Source organism: Balaenoptera musculus, chromosome 1 (assembly GCF_009873245.2).
Source record: "Balaenoptera musculus isolate JJ_BM4_2016_0621 chromosome 1, mBalMus1.pri.v3, whole genome shotgun sequence".
Taxonomy (NCBI): domain Eukaryota; kingdom Metazoa; phylum Chordata; class Mammalia; order Artiodactyla; family Balaenopteridae; genus Balaenoptera; species Balaenoptera musculus.
Window position 1 is genome coordinate 116,560,306 of NC_045785.1, and position 23,751 is coordinate 116,584,056.

Below are 23,751 nucleotides of genomic sequence, written 5' to 3' on the forward strand. Positions count from 1 at the left end.
GAGAGGCCAGAGAGGTAGGAGGATGATCCAGGAGAGGGGGATGAGATGGATGCCAAGAAAGAAAAGTTGCTTCAAGAGGGAAACAGCTCGACTGTTGGAAATGCTGCTGAGTGGCCAGATGGTCTGAGGGCAAAAGGAACGGTCTTTGGGGCTGTGGTCATACAGGAGTCATTGTGACTGTGACAGAAGCAGGTCAGTGGTGAAGTGGGGGCCGAAGCCAGGTCATCGGAGACTGAGGAGTGGGTAGGGATTGCAGAAGAGGAGACGGGGAGTGTGGGCGACTCTTTTGAGAAGCTTGGCAGTAAAGGGAGGAGAAGCCTGGGTGGAAGCTGAAGGAGGTGAAGAAGGCAGAGGGCAAGGTTTGTTTGTTTTGAGATGATATTTGCGCATGTCCATATGCAGATGAAAAGAACCCAGTGGAGAGAGAAATTGGTGGTGGGAGGACCGCACGGAGTGAATGCAGGGAAGACAGGAACGACAGTGAAATCCAAGCTGCACAGTGAATGCAGCTGAGCCAGGATTCTAACTCAGATCTGTCTGCCTCCAAACACCATGCTATTTCCCAGATACCTCATTGCCTCTTTTTAGTTTTTATTTGCTCACGGGCATCCAATTTCCAGGGTCCAGTGCACTGAATCCTTTACCACCACCTTCTCTAAGTACACAAGTCAACAGTCTTCCCATTTCCATCTGAGTTCTGTGTCTACGCAGGGAACTGGAGGAGAAAATAAGCAAACTGAAGAAAATGAAATCTGACCTATTTTATGCATTCTGGATAAATGCATGAAATAGATTATATTTGACAATGGTCAACAGACAACCTCAAAAACCCAATTTATTGCTTTAATTATATATGCTTTTCTTCCTCAATCTCCAGGGAAGAATGAGCCTCCATCCATTTTCAGCCGTTTCTGTGGAGCCATTCCTTAATTCTAAGACTGCTTTTGGTGACCACAGGCTTCTAGGCTGCCCTATCTGAAACACAACTGAAAAAACTGTAACATGCTACTTAGGAAAATATATGCAAGGAGGAATGTCATGGGTATGTATACAATCAAAAGTAAGGAAATACAGATGGGGTGCAGCTGTGATTCAAAGAAACATAGATTAAATGGAAGCCCCCCCCCAAAGAAATTGACAATCTCCCATTGCCAGGAAGGAAGGAATAGAGGTACTGAATTATTTGGATACTAGGCTAACTCAGAGACAACCAAGCACCTTAGGTAGGGCAATCCCACCCTAAGACCCACTTATTTATGAATAACAGAATGGAAGGGGAGTGAGAGGACCTGAAGAAGGGCAGATCAGGTGACAATTCAGCAGCCCTCCAGCTGGCTGTTACTGGGCATAAGCAGGACCAGTAAGAGGGGAGCCTCTGCTGTATCTCAGTCTCCATCCCACACATGTCTGTTGAACCAGGCACTGAATGCACAGCAAAGAACAAGACAAACTTGCCCCATGCCCTCTGAGAGCTTGCAGTCCTGTGGAGGGAATGCACACAAGAGGCGATTACAATGCCGGATGGGTGTGCTAAATGCTGAGACAGATGTATGTGCCCCTCAGCCAGCCTGGGCTGGGGTATGGGGGGTGGTCAGGAAAGAGCTTCCATAGGAATGGTTATGTAAACTGAAATCTAAGACACGACTGGGATTCAGGCAGACTGGCAGTGGGGAAATGATAAACAACAGAAATACAAAGCATGCACACATGCACGATACCAGTTATCCAAAAGGGTCATGGTATGGGAAAGTTTGGGGCAAATCAGAGTCGTGACACCCAGGTTTTTGACTTGCACAGCGGGTGGTGAGTGGTGCTGCCAGCTAACACAGGAAACACCAGAAGAGGACCAGGTTCGAAGGCAGGGGCCTGGGTTCAGTCTCGACAGTTGAGCTTATGAAGCCTCTGAGACCTCCACGCAGAGCTCTCTGGTAAGCAGTTTCATATCTTTTTAAAAAAAATTTTATTGGAGTATAGTTGATTTACAATGTTGTGTTAGTTTCAGGAGTACAGCAAAGTGAATCAATTATACCTATACATATATCCCCTCTTTTTAGCTTCTTTTCCCACATAGGCCATTACAGAGTATTGAGTACAGTTCCCTATGCTATACAGTAGGTCCTTATTGGTTATCTATTTTATATATAGTAGTGTGTATATGTCCATCCCAATCTCCCAGTGTATCCCTCCCCCTGCAGTTTCATATCTTAAATGCAAGGTTATGACCTGCATTAGAATGACAGATATGGGAGTCTGCGTTAGAAGTGATCATTTAAACCATGGGCACAGATGAGACTACTGAGTGAGAGACTGTAAAGTGAACAGAGAAAAGGGCCCGGGACTGGGGTCGGAAGAACTTCTTCAAAGACCTTGGAGGAGGGAGCAGAGCCTGCTGAGAGTGGGGAGGAAAACCAGGAGAGGTTTCCTGCTGTCCCGGTGTTTAGGGAAGGAGGGAGTAATCAGCAGTAACAACGTGAGCATGAAATCAAACAGAGTGTGGACAAAACCCCACCCACTGGATATGCTGGAGACATGAAGGAGGCAGAAGCCAAACTGGAGCAGGTTGAGGGGTGATTGAGAGGGGAGCAAATGGAAACCGGGGGATGGCAGAATGCACGTCGGCGCTTCCCAAACCCTTTCACTTTGTGGCACATATAGAAAAAATTTTTTTTTAATTTTTTTATTTTTAAAATTTATTTTATTTATTCATTTTTGGCTGTGTTGGGTCTTCGTTGCTGCGCGAGGGCTTTCTCTAGTAGCAGCGAGCAGGGGCTACTCTTCGTTGTGGTGCGTGGGCTTCTCATTGCAGTGGCTTCTCTTGTTGCGGAGCACGGGCTCTAGGCACACGGGCTTCAGTAGTTGTGGCACGCGGGCTCAGTAGTTGTGGCACACAGGCTCAGTAGTTGTGGCGCACAGGCTTAGTTGCTCCGCAGCATGTGGGATCTTCCCAGACCAGGGCTTGAACCCGTGTCCCCTGCATTGGCAGGCATATTCTTAACCACTGCGCCACCAGGAAAGCCCTAGAAAATTATATTTAAATGGAACTTTGGGTAATTGAGCAAGGCTGCTCCCCGCTGGAAGTGTGGCCCCACCCAGCTGCCCTGAGGGCTGAGAAGATCAATATCTTATAACACCTGTAACCATTTGAGATACACCAGTGAGTCTCAGAACACCAGCTGGGAAGCGCCACCATATTCTACTCTTTGAAGTAGAGTGACTGTAAATGGGGCTTATGAGTGTGGAGTCAAGAGAAGGGTTGCTGGAATGGTTTGGCTTGGTTTGGTTTGGTTTGGTTTGAAGACAAAAGAGACTTGAGCATCTTTCAGAAAGATCCAGTTGAGATGGTGTGACCATACTCATGGGAGAGAAAAGTTCATGTAGCATTGGTGGTACAAGGCTCCTAAGAAGATATAAGTGTAGACCCCAATTTCAGGTGGAAGGATGAGTGTACAAGATATTGTGTGCCCAAAAGTGTAATCCTCTCCACAATACTAGAAATCAAGGTCATTACTACCTTGTTAGAGATTTAAAATCTGAGATTAAGCCGCCCCTCACACCCCCCATCCTCCATTTAGTAGGCAGCAGAGCCAGAATTAGAACCCAACTCTTTGACTCCAGAACTCCAATTATACTTTGCCGTACCTTGAAGCTCTTACTATGCTAGGCCTGGAGACACAAAGATAAATTAGACTTGGCTCTTGGCTTTGGGGAGATCACAAACTGGAATTAGAGAAAGACAATAAAACAAATACAATACAGTGTGATGAAATAGGATAATGGAGGCATGAAAAAAAATGGTTTAAAAAGCACAAAGACCATACTGAGTGTATGCCTGTCTCCTCCTAAGCTCCCAGGGGCACAGATGGACTGGGCATTGAGCAAGAGCTAGAAAATAAAAAATAAAGCTTGATGGATAAGTGGGTAGGCGGACAGAGAATGACCTTTCGGTATTAATAAAGACGCTCTTGTTAGGGCAATTGTCCATGTAGCCACAGGGGATCGCTGCAGACCTGACACAGACTTTCCCATTGGCCCTTCCAAGTTCTCTCCAGGTCTCTAGGAGGGAGAGGGAAAGAGGTTGACCAGATGCCTCATAGTGCAGCCAGGCCCAGAGCTTCATTCTCAGTCCGGCTCCATCTTCACTGGACTCCTGGTCTGTACAGCTCCTGTCCTAAATTCTAGGCTTTTGATAAATTTCCTCAGTTCTCTCTTTCGAACCTAACTCAGAGAAATGATGTCAAGTCTTTCCTTGGGCCTCCAGTCCCAGCAGGCTTCATGGCTGAGTACCTTTACACAATTTACTTCACCTCTTTGGGCCTTTCCAGTACAAACTAAGGTTGAGAGGAGGGCTCTGGTAGCCCAAGGCTTCCGCACTCTTTTCCTTACAACAGTAGCCAATCAACAAGCACTTCCCACTTGCCAGTCATTATGCTAAGCTTGCAATATTCAACAAGGCATCCACTAGCCACATGTAGCTATTTAAATTGATTTTTATTTTTTAATTTAATTTTTATTTTATATTGGAGTATAGTTGATTTACTAACTATTTAAATTTCAATTAAGTAAAATTAAAGACAAAATTTCAGTTCCTCAGTCTCACTAGCCAACCACAAGTAGCTACACGTGGCTAGTAACTACTGAACTGGACAGCCCAGAGAACATCACCGCCATCGCAGAAAGTTCTAGACAGCATTGTCTAAGTGTCTCTCAAGGTTTTATCTCCTTTAAACTTCCTAACACCCCTATGACGCAGGAGTAATCGTTTGTCCACTTTAGAACTAAGGATTCTGCGGTGCAGAGAGGTTAAAAACTTCACCAAGCTCTCAGCAGATGAGTATCCAGAGCAAGGACTGAAGCTCAGGTGGGTGGCTCTGGGGCCCACCATGCTGTCTCCACGCCCAGAGCTGCCCCTAACCCCTGCTCTCTACCCCGCCCTTCCCTCTTACCTCCTAGGGGTGGGGCTGAATCTTCCCATTCCCCAGAAGCCATTGTCCCTTACTACTGCTCCCCTGCCAGCTCACCCTGAGGAATGAGGGCCCCTGGGCTTCAAGCCCCTTCTGGCTGAGAACCCCCCCTCTGTTACCCTCCCCACCTCCTTTTAGCCCCTTATTTCCCTTAAAGTATTACTATTATGGGTTTTAATCCCGCCAGCCCATCCCAGTCTTGATTCAAGGCGAGCCTGGGTCTGGGAAGAATCCTAACCTGGGAGCAGCCCTACTTCCCTCGGGTGACCTTCGTCCCCAAGAAACGATGTGCAGCCAGTTCAGCTCAGAGAGCCAACTTCACTAACACCTCTGAAGGTGCAACCAAATCTTACTCTGCAGGGGTAGAGCGAGAAGTGGGGGAGGTTTCACGCACTCAAGCTGCTGGAACCCAGTGAAAGTGGAAGCAGCCAGGGGCCGAGGCTTCAAGGGTTCTGCCTGCAAAGCACCTCGAGTGCTTGCAAGCTAGACCGTTTGTGGTTGCCCCGTCTCCTACCTTAGCTGTAGCCCACATTACCCTCTAGACCTGCAGCTGAACAAAGTTAAAGACAACTCGAGTCAGGAGATCTGTTGGAAAGAGAACAATAGAGGAAAATGTATAAATGTTAACATCTTGAGCTGAGCCAACAAGATATTCGATTCCTACTTTATTTCCTCACTCCTTTTACCTCTCTCCCAATCAGCTGAGTCTCAAAATAATTGCCTGGCAGTGCCAGATTGGTTTCCCATTTCCACTGAATCAGAGAATCTTGGGCAAGAAAATTTAGAAAATTCACCCTGTCCGTTCCTGCTTTCAGCAGTAAGCACAGCAAATTCCAGACAACAGTATATGAAACTTCTCACCCAAAGACTTCCAGGAGCAACCTTACTGTCAGAAAGTGCTTCCTGGTATGTTACCCACCTCTCCATGCTTCACCTTAAACTCACATGTTCAGTCCTCAGAGGATGTGTGGGTGGGGGAGATGGCCTCCTTCTCTGTTGAGAGACCAGTAGTTTCCAGTTTTTAATCTGTTACAAGTGATGCTGCTATGAACATTCTTGCACCTGTCTTTTGGTGCCCACCCATGTGCATATACATAAGAGTGAAAATGCTCGGTCATCAGGCATCTATATGTTCAGTTTTAGTAGATTCTGCCACACAGTTCTCCAAAGTGGTTGTACCAATTTATATTCCCTGTGGAAGTGTACGCGAGTTCTAGTTGCTTCACATTCTCACCAGTACTTGGTTGTCTATAGTTTTGGCCATTCTTATGGGGGCTGTGGTGGTATCTCATTGCAGTTTAAGTTTGCATTTCCACGGTGATTTATGAAGTCAAGTTCCTTATCCTGTGTTTATTGGGCGCTTGGATATCTGCTTTTGTAAAGTACCTATCCAAAATATTGCCCATTTTTCTAGTGGGTGGTCTGTCTTTTTCTAATTGACTTGTAGAAATTCTTATATTCTGGATACGAGTCCTTTGTCAGCCATATGTATTGAAAATACCTTGCCACCCTGTGGCTTGCCTGTTCACTCTCCTAATGGTGTCTTTTTAATGAATGGTTCTTCTCAAAATAATAACCTGACAGTCTTAAAGCCTCAGATTCAGAACCTCCAGCCCCATTCTACCCCAACCTCATCAATCCCTGATTCTCTCCTGAGCTGACAGTCCTGTGGACTCTTTTCAGGATTCCACTTCTCTGCCTCATTGCAGTATCCAGACACATTTATCCTTGAAGAAGAGGGTACCTGGGAGAACTAGAGGTCACTCAGGGTGGGGAGTGAATGATCTTAGTGTTTCTAGAGCTGTGCTACCTTCCAGACTAGGTGATGCTGAGGCCAAGCAAATTCTGGCAGTCTTTGGGTCTTTCCATAGCCCTGACCCACCCCAGTTCCTAGCATGAGCTTTTTCAAACCACAGAGAGAGCATCCAAAAGTGCTTGCTAGTGGCTTACCTGACTCCTTTATGCTTTACGGTCAAGAAAATTCATTCGTGTAACACTCCTTCTACCAAAGAAGAAATACCAATTTGAGCTTTTAAAGTTTCTTCCCCACTTCCCGTATTTAGATTATCAAGCACTAACACCACCCATGTCAGAGGGGGTCACCCACCCACCCCTGTGCCTGTGGCCTAGATGCTGTCCCTCCCAGTTTCACCCCTGCCTTCAGTCTGCCCCGGGTTCCCTCCTCCACGCCAGGCCAGGCCCCATGCTGCTCTGGACAGTTGCACTGCTCTTTGGTAAGTCACCAAGCGCCAGCATCCTCTTCTGGGCACCAAAGACTGTAAGTCGTTTCTAAGACACAAAGTTCCTTATTTCACCTTTCCTAGTTCAAGTGGGTTTATGGCTGGAGCTTGAGACAAGTGCGTGCACATGGGCATGCTTGAGAGTGATGGAGATGAGGGTGATGGGCATGGAGACGTAGGGGAGTCCCGGCGTTTCCTATACCATTTTCCTGGGTCCTTGGAAGGGCAACCCTTCGATGTATCAGAGCTAATTTAAGGAGGCAGAAAATCACATGCTGAGACCCAATGACACTTTTACCCTGTGAAATCGGGTTAAAATATCCATCAGGGCTATCTTGAAAGGAAAACGATATTATAGAAGGGAAGGAGGCTGCCAGAATGTGAGAGAAGAGGTCGGGGAAATGGGAAAAAAGCAGTTCTGTGCTTTTCTCTCAGCAACAGGAGCAAAACATGGGGTTTTACAGGGAGATATGTTTCTATGAAGCCTCAGCTTCTTCTTAGAACCAGTCAGCAGTGACTGGGCTTCACACCTGGTCAAGAGGTTTACGCTCTAAGCATCCAAAGCCCCCTTCAAACTGACCACTCCTCTTCTGCCTACATCCTCTCTCTATTGCGGAGGGTGGCGGGGGTGTTCTGATTTGGGTCTGACTGGTCCATGGGGACCGATATGAAGGTTCAAATCCATTCTTCTGAATCTGTACCTCTCTCCTTGCTCTGAGCACCCCGGGGCCAGTCACCCCTGCCAGTGACTGCAGGGGCTGGTCTCCAGGCAGAGGATTGTTGTGGGGTGGGTTACTCTGCTCCCCCAGGCTCAGCCCAGGCTCAGCTCAGGCTCAGCTCAGGCTCCCCCAGGTTCAGCTCAGGCTCAGCTCAGGCTCTCCCAGGTTCAGCTCAGGCTCGGCTCAGGCTCGGCTCAGGCTCAGCCCAGGTTCAGCTCAGGCTCAGCCCAGGCTCGGCTCAGGCTCAGCTCAGGCTCGGCTCAGGCTCAGCCCAGGCTCGGCTCAGGCTCAGCCCAGGCTCGGCTCAGGCTCAGCTCAGGCTCGGCTCAGGCTCAGCCCAGGCTCGGCTCAGGCTCAGCTCAGGCTCGGCTCAGGCTCAGCCCAGGCTCGGCTCAGGCTCAGCCCAGGCTCAGCTCAGGCTCAGCTCAGGCTCCTCCAGGCTCAGCCCAGGCTCAGCTCAGGCTCAGCTCAGGCTCCTCCAGGCTCAGCCCAGGCTCAGCTCAGGCTCAGCTCAGGCTCAGCCCAGGCTCAGCTCAGGCTCGGCTCAGGCTCAGCCCAGGCTCAGCTCAGGCTTGGCTCAGGCTCAACCCAGGCTCAGTTCAGGCTCAGCCCAGGCTCAGCTCAGGCTTGGCTCAGGCTCAACCCAGGCTCAGTTCAGGCTCAGCCCAGGCTCGGCTCAGGCTCGGCCCAGGCTCGGCTCAGGCTCGGCTCAGGCTCAGCCCAGGCTCAGCTCAGGCTCAGCTCAGGCTCCTCCAGGCTCAGCCCAGGCTCAACCCAGGCTCAGTTCAGGCTCAGCCCAGGCTCGGCTCAGGCTCGGCCCAGGCTCGGCTCAGGCTCGGCTCAGGCTCAGCCCAGGCTCAGCTCAGGCTCAGCTCAGGCTCCTCCAGGCTCAGCCCAGGCTCGGCCCAGGCTCAGCTCAGGCTCAGCCCAGGCTCGGCTCAGGCTCAGCCCAGGCTCAGCTCAGGCTCAGCTCAGGCTCCTCCAGGCTCAGCCCAGGCTCAGCTCAGGCTCAGCTCAGGCTCAGCTCAGGCTCCTCCAGGCTCAGCCCAGGCTCAGCTCAGGCTCAGCTCAGGCTCAGCCCAGGCTCAGCTCAGGCTCGGCTCAGGCTCAGCCCAGGCTCAGCTCAGGCTCGGCTCAGGCTCAGCCCAGGCTCAGCTCAGGCTTGGCTCAGGCTCAACCCAGGCTCAGTTCAGGCTCAGCCCAGGCTCAGCTCAGGCTCGGCTCAGGCTCAGCCCAGGCTCAGTTCAGGCTCAGCCCAGGCTCGGCTCAGGCTCGGCCCAGGCTCGGCTCAGGCTCGGCTCAGGCTCAGCCCAGGCTCAGCTCAGGCTCAGCTCAGGCTCCTCCAGGCTCAGCCCAGGCTCAGCCCAGGCTCGGCTCAGGCTCGGCCCAGGTTCGGCCCAGGCTCGGCCCAGGCTCAGCTCAGGCTCAGCCCAGGCTCAGCTCAGGCTCAGCTACTGTCCCCTGCTACACTTAAAAGGAACAAGTCTGGGCACATAGTACTTTACGGTTTCTGAGTTGACTTACTTTTTGTTTTAAACTTGGTCCCAGAAGTTTGTTTGTTTTCATTGAACCAGAAAAGCAAAACCATTCCTAAATACACTCGCTTCCTAGACAGAGTTTGTGGGCATTTATCCCCTGGGAAGAAAATACCTGTTCCACTCAGGGCTCTTCCTTCCCCGACATCACCGTGTTGCCCTGTGTGTTCTATGAATGGCCGTTTGGACAAGTGAGAAGGTCAGTGCTCACGTTAGTGCAGGGACAGGATGGCTTCCTGCCTGGATACACTCCAGAGGAGAGGTTGCCAAGGGCCAATCACTTCCTCGTGAAAGGAACAGCCCTTGGACTTGACTAGATAAAGTGTAAGAGCTTCCCAGCGTGTACCCCAGGATCTGGATGGGAGAGAGCAAAGGAAGAGGGAGGGAGAGTCAGTGACTGGCTGACTAGTGGACAGCGTATGGGGAACCCAGGCAGGACTGTGTCACACCTGATGCTCAGGACCCCAGAAAGCCAGCCTAAGATTCAGACCCCACGGCTAAATGTGTGGGAATGGAGTTACCATAAAGGTAGAGCTGCTATTTCCTCTCAGATGTGGCCAGAGAAACAGAGAAAAACAAAAACACTGAATACCTACTTTGTAGTGCATACATTATCTCATCTAACCTTCAGGACGTTATAGGGCAGGGGTATTTTATCCCTATTAAACAGTTGAGGAAACTGAGGTTCAAAAACGTTTAAGAAACTTGCCTAGAATTACGCTGCTAACAAGAGCAAAATTACCCTGCTAACAATGCAAACCCAAGTTCATATGATGTCAAACCCCGTGCTTTCTCCATTCTACCTCACTACCTCTAGTCTGGGTATAGTTGGATTCTAATCAGGTAAAACTAGAAAGTAAAATTCATTTAAAATGCCTGGCAGGACATGGTCACACAATAAATGGTGCCTATTATTAGTACTGGCGATCAGGGATTCAAGAGGCTAGAAGCCCTGACGTTGAACATGCTGGTACATGGCTGTACACTAAAGATGTATTTAAAGTTTAGGAGATGAACCTTGATCTTCCTCTCAGCTGAGCATTAGCCAGTTTCACTCTCAATACTGGAACCCACCCCCCATGTGCAAACACAGCATCTGTGACACACAACCCTCCCAGCTGCATGGCAACCACAGCTTGGCAAAGCAGCGTGTTCCAATGTGGTAGAACTTGACCGTGACATAGTTCCTCATGTTGAACTGAAACCTGCCTCTCTGATCTAACTTCCGTGAATTAGTTCCACTTCTGCCCCATGAAGTAACAAGTCTCTCCCTTCTTTTAAGCTTAGCCCATCAAATATTTGAAGGCCACTGTGTATCCCTGTGTACTCTCTCTCGTCTTTCTCAGATAAATGTCTCCCAATCCCTCTAATAGGAAATGTCCTAGTCTGCTTGGTCTTGATGGGTTTTGTCAGTGGGCCAGGAGCTGGGCTTTCTCGTCCCCCCCCATCGTGGCCTGAGTGCCGAGTTCAGTGGGGCTGCTCCCTGCATCGTTCGCGACTCTGTTGTGCGACTTAGCGTGACAATAGCTCTCAGCTATCTCATCACACTGTCACCTCATCTTCAGCCTGCAGCTCACTGAGGCCCTCGGGTCCTCTTTATAGGAACTGCTGTAGGCAGGTGTTGCCCACTCTGTCCGCAGTTGGCGGCTGTCTTGATTATACACAGTGGTCCTGCAGTCACAACCCCTGTGCCCTGGACAGCAAGTCATCAGGATCTGGGGACACAAGCTCATCTGAAGTGCCTATGCTCCCTGGATGCCTTCTCTCTTGTTATAGGTGTCAGCCCCCTCAACCCTGGCTGTTCATTGCTTTGTAGCTGCAAAATCGTTTTCCAGGGGAGAAGAGAAAGGAAAGGGAGGCATCACTACCCAGTAAGGTCTTACTTAGTCACTCTGAGGTCAGGCCTTCTTTCTGCTTTCAGTTAATGTAGTAACCACCTTCCCAGGCATAGGGTTGATACAATCTATGTAACTACTCTGTAAGGGAAAAATGACTATTATCGTTTCTGTTATACAGACAGAACCAGGAACTGGAGGCTCTTGAACTTTAAGCAACTTGTCCAAGGTCACATAGAAAAAGATGGATTCATGAGTCTAGTCCAGGTCATCTGGTTCCAAAGCCTGCATGCTCTCCACTACACCAAGCTCATAGAAGAAGATGTGTTTAGACATGGAGGCCGGGGGAAGATGGAGGGATGGAGGGATGGTAAGAAAGAGATTCTGCACACACTGAGAACCTGCAGGTGACCTGACCCTGACCTGAGTAGGTAGAGAATGTGTCCCAGGTCATGTGGACAGCAAGGGTGACAGCCTGTGAATGAACATGCCAAACATTTGCTGAGGGGGGTCTTCACCCACCCCCTCCAAGGCCATTCTTGCATTTCTCAGGGTTCTGCACAGCACCCAAGAATGAAGGGCACAGGTAAATGCCTGGGGACCGGCTGGACTGACTGTACTCAGCCCTACACCATTCATCATTTCACCTCTTGCCCCAAAGCCCAGAATACGCTCCACTGCTTTATATCCAACTGTGCCCCTCAGTTTAGGGTCCTCCAGCCCTTGGGCTGATCACACCTGCCTCACCTCATCTGTCATCATTTTGTGGTCTGGCCTCTCTTTCCTGGCCACCTATTCTCCTCAAACATTGGTTCATCTAGAAGCATTAGTGCAATGCATACCAAGTGCAACACGGTGTGTGATGCGCTGGCCTGCTGGTAGTTCTCTCATCCGTCCGAGCTGCCCGTCCGTGTCCCACGACGTTTTAATGATTACTCCTCCAAGGAAACCTCACCTCCTGCCTCTGATCACTCCCATGCTCTATTCCCCAGAGCTCTGTGGACAGATGGACCACAGGAATCAGGTCCTGCCTTTGCTGTCTGAGTTCTTCTGTAGGTGTAAAGCACCTTAGTGTAAGAATCTAGTCCTATGTTTTCTATTTTTGTTCCCTGCCCCGCATGAGTGGACACAAAGGAAAGCATTCATGCATCTATTCAGTATATGCTTATTAAACACAGACCATGATCCAGGAACAGGCACTAGGCATAGGTAACATGGCAGTGAACAAGACAGGCAGAGTACCTGCTCTCATGAGGCTTACATTCTAGACAGAGGGAGACAGGTGATAACAAGTAGGCAATTTAATGATAAGATAATTTCAAACGGTGATAAGTGCTCTGATGATAATACAATAAGGTATTGTGATAGTGATGGAGGAGAATTCTTTTGACTGCGGGCCCCCAGCAAGACCTGTTTAAGGAGGTGGCATTTGAACTGAGATAGGGTAAAGGATTCTAGGCAGCAGGTCCACCGTACAAGTTGAGTGGCTGAGTGGCTGGGTGGCTGGATGTCTGGGTGACTGGGTGTTTAGGTGGTTAGATAGTTGGGTGGCTGGGTGTTGGGTGGCTGGGTGACTGAGCAGTTGGGTGGCTTAGATAGTTATGTGCTTAGGGGGCTGGGTGGTTGACTGGTTGAATGGATGTTAGCACCCATTTATAAGGCGACAGTCCTCCTCCTTGTCAGAAAGTTTTTTCTGCTACTTAATCGAATTCTATCACTTTGTTGTCTTGCAGTTCCCTGTGTTGGGAAAACTGGTGAGTCTTGTCTATGTCTCTTTCATCTCCAAGTGTGTCTCTGGGCCAAAACTTAATGGACAGGGAAAAGTCAGGGCCATTGGGTCCCCCAGAAACATCTTCAGAGCAACACCTGCCTAGGCCTCTTCCTCAGGAGTCTTCACTAATGCCCAGGAAGAGGAGAAACCCAGCACTCTACTCTCTCAGGCTGAGGATAGTTATAGGGTGACTCAAGGCCCAGAAGAATGGCTCTAGGACACCATCCGACTCCCTTACAAGTAGCAATGGCTTCAGTCTCCTCCTCTCAGTGTGGCTCTGGAGCTCCTGTCATCTCCGTTCATCAAGGCTCTGGACTCCCTTCCATCCCTCTAATGTTCAAAGAAGCAGGCATCTTTCTGTGTGGATATGCCTTCTTTCTCCCTTGGCTACCTTTGCCCTCCCACCCATCCTGTTCCACTGAACTCCATGGAGCCTCTGTCAAGTAGGTGAAAACTCTGGCCTAGGAACATCTTGACCTCCAAGGACATGTTCTGTGATGCCAGGGAGGGAAATCTAAACCAATACTTAGTGATGCTAGAAAGAGCAGCCAAGGAAGCAAGACCCATTTTCCAGCTATGCTGTGAGCATCGTTACCTAGTCTAGGGGGAGGGGAATGGGTTCTAGGGATCCAGGTGGATCCAGGCAAAGGCAGGCTGTTCTGGGGCTCTCCTCAGGGCTCCCTATCTGATTACTCATCATTACTCCCAGGCTCCTGAGGCTGTCTGGGATCAAAGAAGTATGTCCTGGGGCCAGGCCAGCCTGGGATTGCCCTGCAGGTGATGCTGGGTTCCCAGGAGCTCTTTTCTTGTCCATGTCAGGACATAAAATGCATTTTAGAAATGAGGACAGAAATGACAGATCCTGCACCATGACTGTGGTGGAAATGAACCTCACTGCTGGGAGCACCGATGGAGGCTGGGCCTGGGGAAGCCTGATGAGGGAAGCAGGAGGGAGCGAGCCCATGCCATGGCACCTCCAACACCCACCCCTCCAGCTCCTCTCTGGTGGACAGGGGTGCAGCTACCATCAGAGGTGGACGCTGAAGAAAGAGCTGCACTGGAGTCACCAGAGGAAAAGAAACCAATCTAGGGGAGTGAGAATCTAATAAGGAGGAATGAAGCAGAACAATAGATGGAAGGAATCCAACTTGACTCAGGCTTGTCAAGGTGGCGGAGGAAAATGCAGAATAAAAGGAGACAAGAAGGGGGACTTCCCTGGAGGTCCAGTGGTTAAGACTCCGCGCTTCCACTGCAGGGGGCACGGGTTAGATCCCTGGTCACAGCCAAAAAAAAAACGGAGACAAGGAGGGTAGGAGGGAAGGAGGCCAGAGAGAAGGCACAGGGAGGGGAGGGGACGGGAGGGGGGAATAGAGGAGAAGGGCAGAGGAAGGAGAGAGGAAGGAGGGGTGCAGGAAAGCAGAAGCCCTGCCCTGGTCTGGCGTGAAGGGCCGGGGGACAGCGACAGCTGTGAAGGAGCTGACCAGGAGCCTCCATCCCGGGGAGGGGTGGGGGGGAGGGCTGCGGGGGAGGCATTAGGCTGGGGGACAGAGGGGGAAAATGGATGAGGGACCTGCAGCTCCAGGGTGACCCTGTTCCTGTGTCTCACAGCCTGGCTGAGCCTCCAAGTCCAGCCAGACCCCGCGTTTGAAGGGGATATCCTGACTCTGCGATGCTGGGGAAGGAGGAACGCAGCACTGTCCCAGGTGAGATTCTACAGGGACGGAAAATTCCTCCGTCTCTCTAAGGACAACCAGCCTCTGTCCATGCGAACAGCAACAGTGAACAGCAGTGGCCGGTACAGCTGCACTGGACAGGTGACATACATCCCATATGTGGGCAGACGAACCTCAAGGACTGTCATGGCTCAAGTCCAAGGTGAGTCACAACTTGGGGGACTGGGGGGAGCGGGGAGGGTGCTGCTCAGGGGTCTGGTCTTACAGGTCAGCAGCGCTCTGGGCAGCGCCCCTTTCTCTGGCTTCCCCTGATGCTGGGCCAATCTGCAGGGCCCTGAGACATCCAGGATGCTGTCCACATGCCCTGGCCCCCCATGGGGCATGTCTGGAGCCAGGGAAGGGGGGGAAGATGCCCTGTGGTGGAAGAGCCAGAACCAGCCCTGCTGCTCCCCCGCTTGGGACCCTGAGCCAGACCCTTCTCCTCTGGGCACTAGGTGACCTCTAAGGCCCTTCTGTCTCTGGCCTTCTGGGACCCCAGAGGGGCTCAGGGCTGTGGGAGTCAGTTCCGAGCTGGTGTGTGGGATGAGAGGCCAGGTGCTGGGAGACAGTGACTGCACTTCCCACAGGGCACGGGGCAGGGCCTGGGATGTGCCGAAGCTCAGACCTCACCTCAGACTCCAGGGGCCTCGCTGTCCAGCACTCCCCTCCTGAGCCCCGGGCTGCCTCTTCCCAGAGCCGTCCTGCCTCCTGTGCTGAGAGCCCACCCCTCTCGTGAGCTCCGTGGGGGGAGCCAGAGGTCAGCCCCGCAGCTCCTCTTCTCCTTCCACACGGAGGGCCACACCCTGCAGGACAGGGGCCTGCATCCAGAACTCTGCATCCCAGCAGCCGAGGAGGGAGACTCCGGGCTTTACTGGTGCGCGGTGGCCCTTGGGGGTGGCTGGGTCCAGAAGCAGAGTCCCCAGCTGGAGGTCAGGGTGTGGAGTAAGGGGAGGACGGGGAGACACTCCCCAGGGGCCTGGGCAGTGGGCAGTGGGGCCCCCTGGGAATGTGGGGAGGGGTCCCTAAGGGAGGAGCCTGGGGGGTCCCGCTGACCCTTCCAGCTGTGTGCTGCCCCGGTTCCTGTGTCCTGTCCTCTGCTCACCCTGAGACCCACCAGCCGAGTTGTGGAGCTCCTCCCCTCCGATCCCCGTTCTACCTCAGTGGGGACACCCTGCGGAACCACGTGACTCCCCGTGGTGGAGCTGTCTCCTTCCTCTTCCCGGCGATGTCAGAGCAGGATGCTGGGAACTACGCCTGCGAGGCTGAGAACAGTGTCTCCAAAGAGACAAGCAAGCCTGAGACACTCTCCGTGGAGGGTAGGTCTTGTCCCCCAACTGGGCTGTGAGCCCCAGCAAGCTGGCCAGGGTCAGATCTCACTCCTCTGTGTTCCTCCCGCCATGCCTCCCACAATGCTGGGCCCAGAGCAGGCACGGCATGACTGACTGAGCATGGACCCCGCTTGGACCATCTGTCCACTGAACCTGGCAGGGAAACAATGAAGTCCACAGAGAGTGAGGGGCACCGTGGGGGGAGGGCCACATGGTCATCCGTGGAATTGCCCATCCATGTTGACATCCTTTGATCCGTCCCTCATTCCCACTGGCAAGGCTCCTTCAGGCCAGGTGGTTCCCACTAATGCCAACCACTCTGCCTCTCCTGTGCCAGTCTGGGGTGCATTTGTGAATTTCATCCTCAATGCTCATGGTCACCCCTACTCACCCCCCAGGTCCTCGGGTCTTATCTGCCCCCACTAGCATCAATTGGCTGGTTCCTTGGCGGCCTGCAAGCCTGCTTGGCATGACGGTCATTGCTGCTGCACTTCTAGGGTATTTCAGACCCTGGAGAAAAACCGGTCAGTAACTCTTTTTGGCTTTCTTGATTGCCGAATCCCTATGCCAGGCACAGCCCAGCCATTGGAAAGCCAGAGCCTGACAGGACCAACTGCTTACTTCTGGGTATTGGGAGGAGGAGGGACTTTTCTTCACACGTCATACAAAGGGGCCCCAGGAGGGACACTTACAGCTTCCAGAACTCACACACACAGACACAGTGTCTCACACACCCAATCACCCAGAGAGCACACAAACACACTACTGCACACTGGGGCATGAATAAAGGCACAAACAGGAATTCTCACAAGCCAAACAAGGTGTAGATCAGTGTCCTTCCCATTTGAAAGACAGTCTGTGGCTGTGAATATGACTGAACAAACCCAAGGCCTCCAATTCTCTCCTTAAAGTCAGCAGAGCTCTGGTCTGCTTAGTGGAGGAGAAAGAAGACATGAGAACTCCAGTGCACATGCATGCTCACGCATACACACTTCTGTGCCGTGCTGTGCCCTGGGTGAGAGTCCGTGGCTGTTGACTCATCAGGAGCGAAGTGTGGTGGAGAGCACTGGGGAATAGCCCGGTCCCAGCACTGCTATTTACTAGTTCAGTAACCTTGGGCCAGTTCCTTTTAAGTTTCACTAAATGTCTCCCTCTTGGGATGTTGTAAGGTCTGAGTCAATGAGGTGACATCTGTCTCATACCTGATGTATTAGCCTGGCGCTGAGTGGGTGCTCAGTACATTCTCATTCTGGTCTGAACACATCACCCCGGCAGGTTCCCAAACTGCCTTTGCTCCTGTTATCCATTCTGTAATTCCTCTGATCAGAGTCATAAAAAGTTTCGCTAAAATTCAGATGAGAGAAATTCTATAGGGAGAGAATTCTATAGGGAGAAATAAGTGAAAATAATCAGATAAATGGCATTTCTAGGTCATCTATTGGTTTTGAAATTCCAGACTCTCCTCTTCTTCCTGTCATGGTCATGATAATTAAGTATGAATGTTGGCTTTCAAAGCAATCACCTTGGGTGGCTACACGTTTATTCCAACTCTAACCCTTGTTTGCCTGGGGCCTTGTTGAAGGGAATGGCTCCCAGTGCCAAAGCTATTTGGTGCCAGTTTATTCCTAGGGCTTCAAATCCACCTACAGAAGTTCAAATCAACCTACTTCTTCCTCCCTGGGGGCAACATTTTTATTTTCCACTTGCCAAGGGCAAAAGTAATTGTTCTCATAGACCTCCAACTAGATTTGCTTATTCAAGTTTGCAGTTCCCTCAGTTAAGGAATTAGTGATGAGTTCTGAGAGCTAAGCCGGACTGTTCTTTGAGGAAGACCACCCAGTCCTGCAATCCAATCCAGTCTTCCCTGACCATCAGCCAGGATACCTGAAAACATCTCTCCCCAGCCCTAGACCCACTACCTCACCAGGCACCCCAGTTAGGGCTTGAGCCAGGCTCCGACTTCCTCTCCCCTTTTTAATTTAGCAGCCTTTGTCCATCTAACTTCTCATCTCTCCTTTCCTTTAGTCTTGAGTCTAGATTTCATGAAGGCAGGCCAGAGTTGCTTTAAGGTATACCTGTGCAGTGGGAGAAAGATGGAGACAGGCCCAGAGTTAGATGAGGAAGCAACTGGAGTAAGGGACCATGAACTGAAGATCTGTGAGTTCTACCATCTCTGCACCTGTCATAAAGCCAGCCTGGTCTCAATAACGTGGGTGTTTCTGCCCACTCACCTCTGGGTCAAAGAGTTAAAGGCAAAGCAACACAGTACAGCCATCTCCCTCCCCGGCCCAAACAAGATGGTGAAGGAACAGACACTGGTGAAAGATCTTCAAGAGGAAGATGCCTTTCACAGGGAACGAAGGAGCATCCCTCTTCATGTGGCGATTTTGCCTCCCCACCCATTCCCACTCCCCTACCCCACCCCCACTGCCAGCCTGGGAGCACCTGAGCTCCATTTTGTTAAGGAACCTGTCTCTCATGAAAATAAGACTCCTGGTGGTGGTCCTAGCATCTCAGAAGCTCAGGGGCACAAAACCTTCCTTAGAATGTCGCTCAGAAAACCACCTTCAGGCCCAATTCCATAGCCACACAGGAAACACAGTCCAACAGCTTTTTTCTTCATGCCCAGCTTTAACCATTTCCAGACAGCATATCCATTCCTCAACAAACAAAAATGTGCCACCACTGAAGATATTCCACAGACTGTATCTCTGAAGGCAATGTTCAAAACATTTTGACCAATCATGGAATCACTAGGACTAGGATGTGGTCATACAGGAGGTCTACTTCAAAGTAGCAGTTACCTAAGTGTGCAAGTTCTGGTTGTTTGCTTAAAAGTGTTCATTTCACTTCCCACTGTCACACCTCCCATAAAACACAGTTCCATCAAACTCACAGAGCTCTTCGTGAATGGAGACTCAGAAACACAGCCTTGACAAATGAGCATTAGAGGCCTCTCTGAGTCTCCACAAATGCCCTCTTGGTTTTACAGGAGGAGCCATGTCCGAAGGTGCTACCTGATGACTCTGATGCTTTCTTGCTGTTAGAGCTAATGAATATTTCTTGGACACCAGGCATGAACCAGGTGTTCTAACATCCACCTGTGACCCAATTCCTATCCCAAGAGCTAATTTTTAAAGTTCTGGAAACGCCTGCTTTCACAGAGGCAGCATGCTAGTGGAGAAAAAGTGTACACACTGGATTAAGATTCTGTCTCCACCACTTTCTGTGTGACCTTGAAGAAGTCACCTCTCCCAACTGTTTTTCAGTCACCTCATCTAAAAAACGGAAATCACAGTATCAACCTTTGCAAGGTGGTTGTGAAGAACACCAGACACCGAAGATTTAGGTAAGGGGGCTTTTGTGACATCCAGCTCTGTGCTTGTCCCTGGGTTAGGAGGTTTGCTATTAAGTAGACGCTGTATTTGAATTCCCTGGCCCTGTTTCTGGCTCATGGTGTGTTGTCAAAGTTATTAGCTTTTCCTCCTTCTGAAAAGCAGCCTGACTGGTGGGTCTGGGCCCTTTCGATGCAAGGATGTGGCCCATCCTTTCTGACCCTCCTTCCTCCCAGTTTGCGATTCCCATGGAGCCATCCTCCCCTCTGGGGTATTTTTCAAAGAAAACATCCCACAAAAGTTAACCGTGTCCAGACCTGTGAATTAACCCTCATTAACAAACCAGCCTCAGACCTCCAGCAACCTCTGCTGGCATTCTTTTCTTTTTTTTTTTTAGTTTAATTTTTTAATTTTTTTATACAGTTTTTAAAGGTAATTTTATACAATTTTTAAAGGTAACTGACATTCTTTCTCTCAGCCTCTCTGTCCCCACTGTCCAGTCTGCTCTCTGAGGGCGCTCAGTGAATTGTGCCTTTGCATCTCCTAGGGCCCCTTCCACCCCGGAATCTGCCCCCCGCCCCAGGTGGAGAGGAACACCCACTGTATGTCAATGGTAAGGACTTGCAGTAGCACCAGTGTCCGTCCATAAAGGCAGAGAAAGGCCTCTTAAGGGAGTCATGAGAAAGAAGGCCTCATGAGCCCGAGTCTCAGGAATCAGAGTCATCTGGGGAAGGAAACAGATGGCTTCTGGGGAGAGCTTAAGGAGCCAGTGCATGGAGCTGGTGGTGGGAGAGGGAAGCAGGAAGGGATCCCAGCCCCCAAGAGGGAGGTTTAGACCAAGGGTTAGCAAATTTGACCATGGGTCAAATCTGGTCCACCAAGTATTTTTGTAAAGAACATTGTGTATGTATCGTGTGTGGCTGCTATCACACTACAGAGACAGGTATTTGCAAAACCTAAAATATTCACTACCTTTTTTACAGAAAAAGATTGTGCCAACCTCTAGTTTAAACAACATCAGGGCTGGGGAAGCTGCTAGAATCTGCTGCAGGGGTCAGGCACCTCCTGCCAAGATGGATATCCCACATTAATAACTGCTTCCCACTGCCAGTTATCACCATAACAGCCCCTGATCAGCTTCCCCCCGTAAGTGCTTCTGGGTCTTGAGGTGGGAGAGCAGGTGGATCCTAGTCAAGCTGCAGCTGCATTCCTTCTTTCAGTTCATTGGCAGAATGAGAACGATGAAGGGGTTATCTACTCTGTGGTACGTACGATCCCAAGGGAGAGTGAAGGTGAGTGATCTCGGGTCAAACTTGACATCTTTGCTAATGTAAAGGGGAAGTTTGGGGCCTAGGGTGAGGTATCACTACCGCCATCATCACCATGACAACTGTCATCACCCTGACCACCATCATCACCCTGACCACCAGCATCACCATGACTGCCATCATCACCCTGACCACGGCCACCTTCACCACCACCACCATCATCTCCTCCTTCACTACCACCATCACCACAAACACCACTATGTCCACCATAATCACCATCATCTACATCATCTCCACCACACCTCCACTGTTACCATCCCAACTAGGGAAAATTTTTTTTTTTTTTTTTTGCCCTTTTCTGAGCATTGTGGAGCAACAAAGGAAAAAAGGAAAAAGAATGATACAGTTTGTCTTTGACCCTGAGTGTAAGTCTAAACAGGACACTCTCAGCTCTAAGAGGGAGCCATAAAGACTATGAACCCCGGCCACAGATACCAGAGTCAAGATGGCAGGCACGGGGAAGGCTAGTCCACTCTCTAACAGACAAACAGGCAACGTGGAATCATGGGAGGAGTGTGGGTTTCTGAGTCAGTCAGAATTGAGTTCAAAACTTGATTCTATGTACTCACTGTGCACCTGTGGGCAAATTATTTAAGCTCTCTGAGCCTAATCTATAAAGTGTAGATAATGCCTACTTTGTAAGATTATTATAAATGGCTAGGAATAGAACCTGGGTTCTAGAAACCATAAAGATTGTCTGGTATGCAATAGGTGTTTAAAAATAGGGAGCTCGTTTTATGTCTCACCTGTGCTGAGATTTCAATTCCTGGTCTGTAAAATGGATTTGAGTCAGTCTAGGGACTCCACTCCCACCCATAAAGGGCACTAGGGAAAGTGGACGGCCAAGAAGTCTCTTGGACTCAGGGCAGTTCTCCCAGGACCTGACCGGTTGCTGGCCAGAGCATTGCCAAGCAGATGGGAAAGCACACGTGGGCCCAGTTCCTTCCTGAGAAGGGTTACAATGAGGACTTAAACATAAGAAAGGAAAAAAGAAGCCAACCTCAGACTCTATGGTTTTCATTAGCAAAATAAGGAAAATAAGAAAATGTGATCCTTTTAATCCTAGCAGGCAACAGGGTGAAGGCATGATTCGGGGCAGGGGTGGGGTCTGGGACAGTCTGCTTCCAGCTCAAGCTCTGAGCAGGCTTTCCCTGTTGGGTGGGTGCAGGGATCTGAAACCCAAAGTAAGGAGAGCTGTTATGTTCCAAGATGCATAGAAGAGAGGATACTGGATCTTTTATCAGTGGGAGAATGCTTCACATGCACAAAGATTCAATATTTGCCTACGGTTCCATTTCTTATGGAAGTGACTGTGGAGAGTTATTCACCTCACTGAGCCTCAGTTTTCTTTCTTTTTTTTTTTAAAATTCATTTATTTATTTATTTATTTATTTTTGGTGTGTTGGGTCTTCATTTCTGTGCGAGGGCTTTCTCTAGTTGCGGCAAGCGGGGGCCACTCTTCATTGAAGTGCGCGGGCCTCTCACTATCGCGGCCTCTCTTGTTGCGGAGCACAGGCTCCAGACGCGCAGGCTCAGTAATTGTGGCTCACGGGCCCAGTTGCTCCGCGGCATGTGGGATCCTCCCAGATCAGGGCTCGAACCCGTGTCCCCTGCATTGGCAGGCAGATTCTCAACCACTGCGCCTCCAGGGAAGCCCGAGCCTCAGTTTTTTCATCCCACTGTGAGAAGGAATCAATACCCCCTACTTGGCAAGACTGATGTGAGATTAGATATACAGAATTATACTTCTGTTAGCTGTATACTAGATAGATCAGCTATATAATTTTCACACCTAAATGGTTGCCTGGTGCAGAGTGGATGTCTAATGGAGGAGTTATTCTAGAAGTATCTTGGGCACCTTCTTGTCTCTTGCTTCACACTGTAATCCTGCAAGGCAGTCACTGTCAACACCACCACCCTTTCCTGGTTGAAGCAGCTGAGACTCAGAGGCCAAGTGACTGGCCTCCGGTCACACAGCTGGAGTCTCCTGATTCCCAGGCCCACCTGCTTTCAGATGGCGGGTGAGGAGCCCTGAGGTGTAAAAGGGGGAGCAGCCCCCAACCCTGGCCGGCCCGTGCTCTCTGGAGGAAGGTGCCACGAGGAGGTGGGGAGGGGGCACCCCGTGAACCCAGTGCCCTAACCTTAGTGCTGCTCTTCCCCACAGCCAGGCCTGCGCAGTCAGCCCGGCGGGAAAAGGTGAGATGGGACCCCTGCTCTTTTCTCATTCTCTGTGTGACGTCTGCTTCCTCACCCTGACCTGACTCTCCCACAAGACATTTCTGTCATCTCCGCTGAGGTGAGATGCCCTCAGTTCAGTGAGGTTCCAGCCAAAGGGCTGAATAGAGGAAGCAGGACCCAGCAAGATCCCATTAGTGACTGCGAGGAGGTCCTCTGCTAGTGACGGCATCTCCTCCCCCCAACACACACACCCATCCGCAGCCCCCAGCGCTCCCCAGGAGGCCAGGGGACCCCAGCCTCTTCTGTGGTCCTCCAGTTCCCCAGCCCAGCAGCCAGAACCGCCCCCCCACCGTTTGTGGAGCACGTCAGAAAACTCTGTTACCCCTTACATGTTTAAAAAGATACATGGTTGTAGAATCTATTTGTTAATAAAGGTGTATCAATTTGTTTCATATTGTTCATCAGTAGCAATCATTTGGGCTGCCTGATCATTTGGTCTGGTTTATTCAAGGACAATGGACTCCCTGTGGACCTGACTGGTGATGAGAGAGATGAGAGGGCGAGGGAGAGGAAGGGTTGCTGGGGCAGGGGGTGGGAAGGGAGGGGAGTCCCAGTCCAGTCCACAGCCAGAGTGCTCAGTGAAGGATTATATATTTGCTCCTGTGAGGCCCTGGCCCCAGCTTGCAGACCCCTGCACCGGAATCACGGAGAGTGAGGTCTGAGTTAGCAACTCTGGTACCTGCCTCCCCTAGCAAGAAGTCTGCTCGTTCAGAGCGCTCTTGGCCCCTCAGAGCTGCAAACATCTAGCA

The 23,751-nt window shown here is 50.6% G+C and overlaps 1 protein-coding gene across 1 annotated transcript; it reads left to right on the forward strand.

The window, feature by feature from the left end:
- Positions 1-1,906: 1,906 nt before the first annotated feature.
- FCRL6 (Fc receptor like 6) lies at positions 1,907-23,394 on the forward strand (the record flags this gene model as incomplete). The annotated part of the gene is given in 10 exon segments (XM_036870829.1): positions 1,907-1,928; positions 13,024-13,044; positions 14,670-14,764; positions 15,361-15,824; positions 15,935-16,089; positions 16,500-16,625; positions 19,984-20,049; positions 20,657-20,728; positions 22,929-23,015; positions 23,017-23,394. Coding segments are annotated over 10 exon segments (1,254 nt in total), but the record flags the coding sequence as incomplete, so codon positions are not given.
- Between the last annotated feature and the right edge of the window lie 357 nt (positions 23,395-23,751).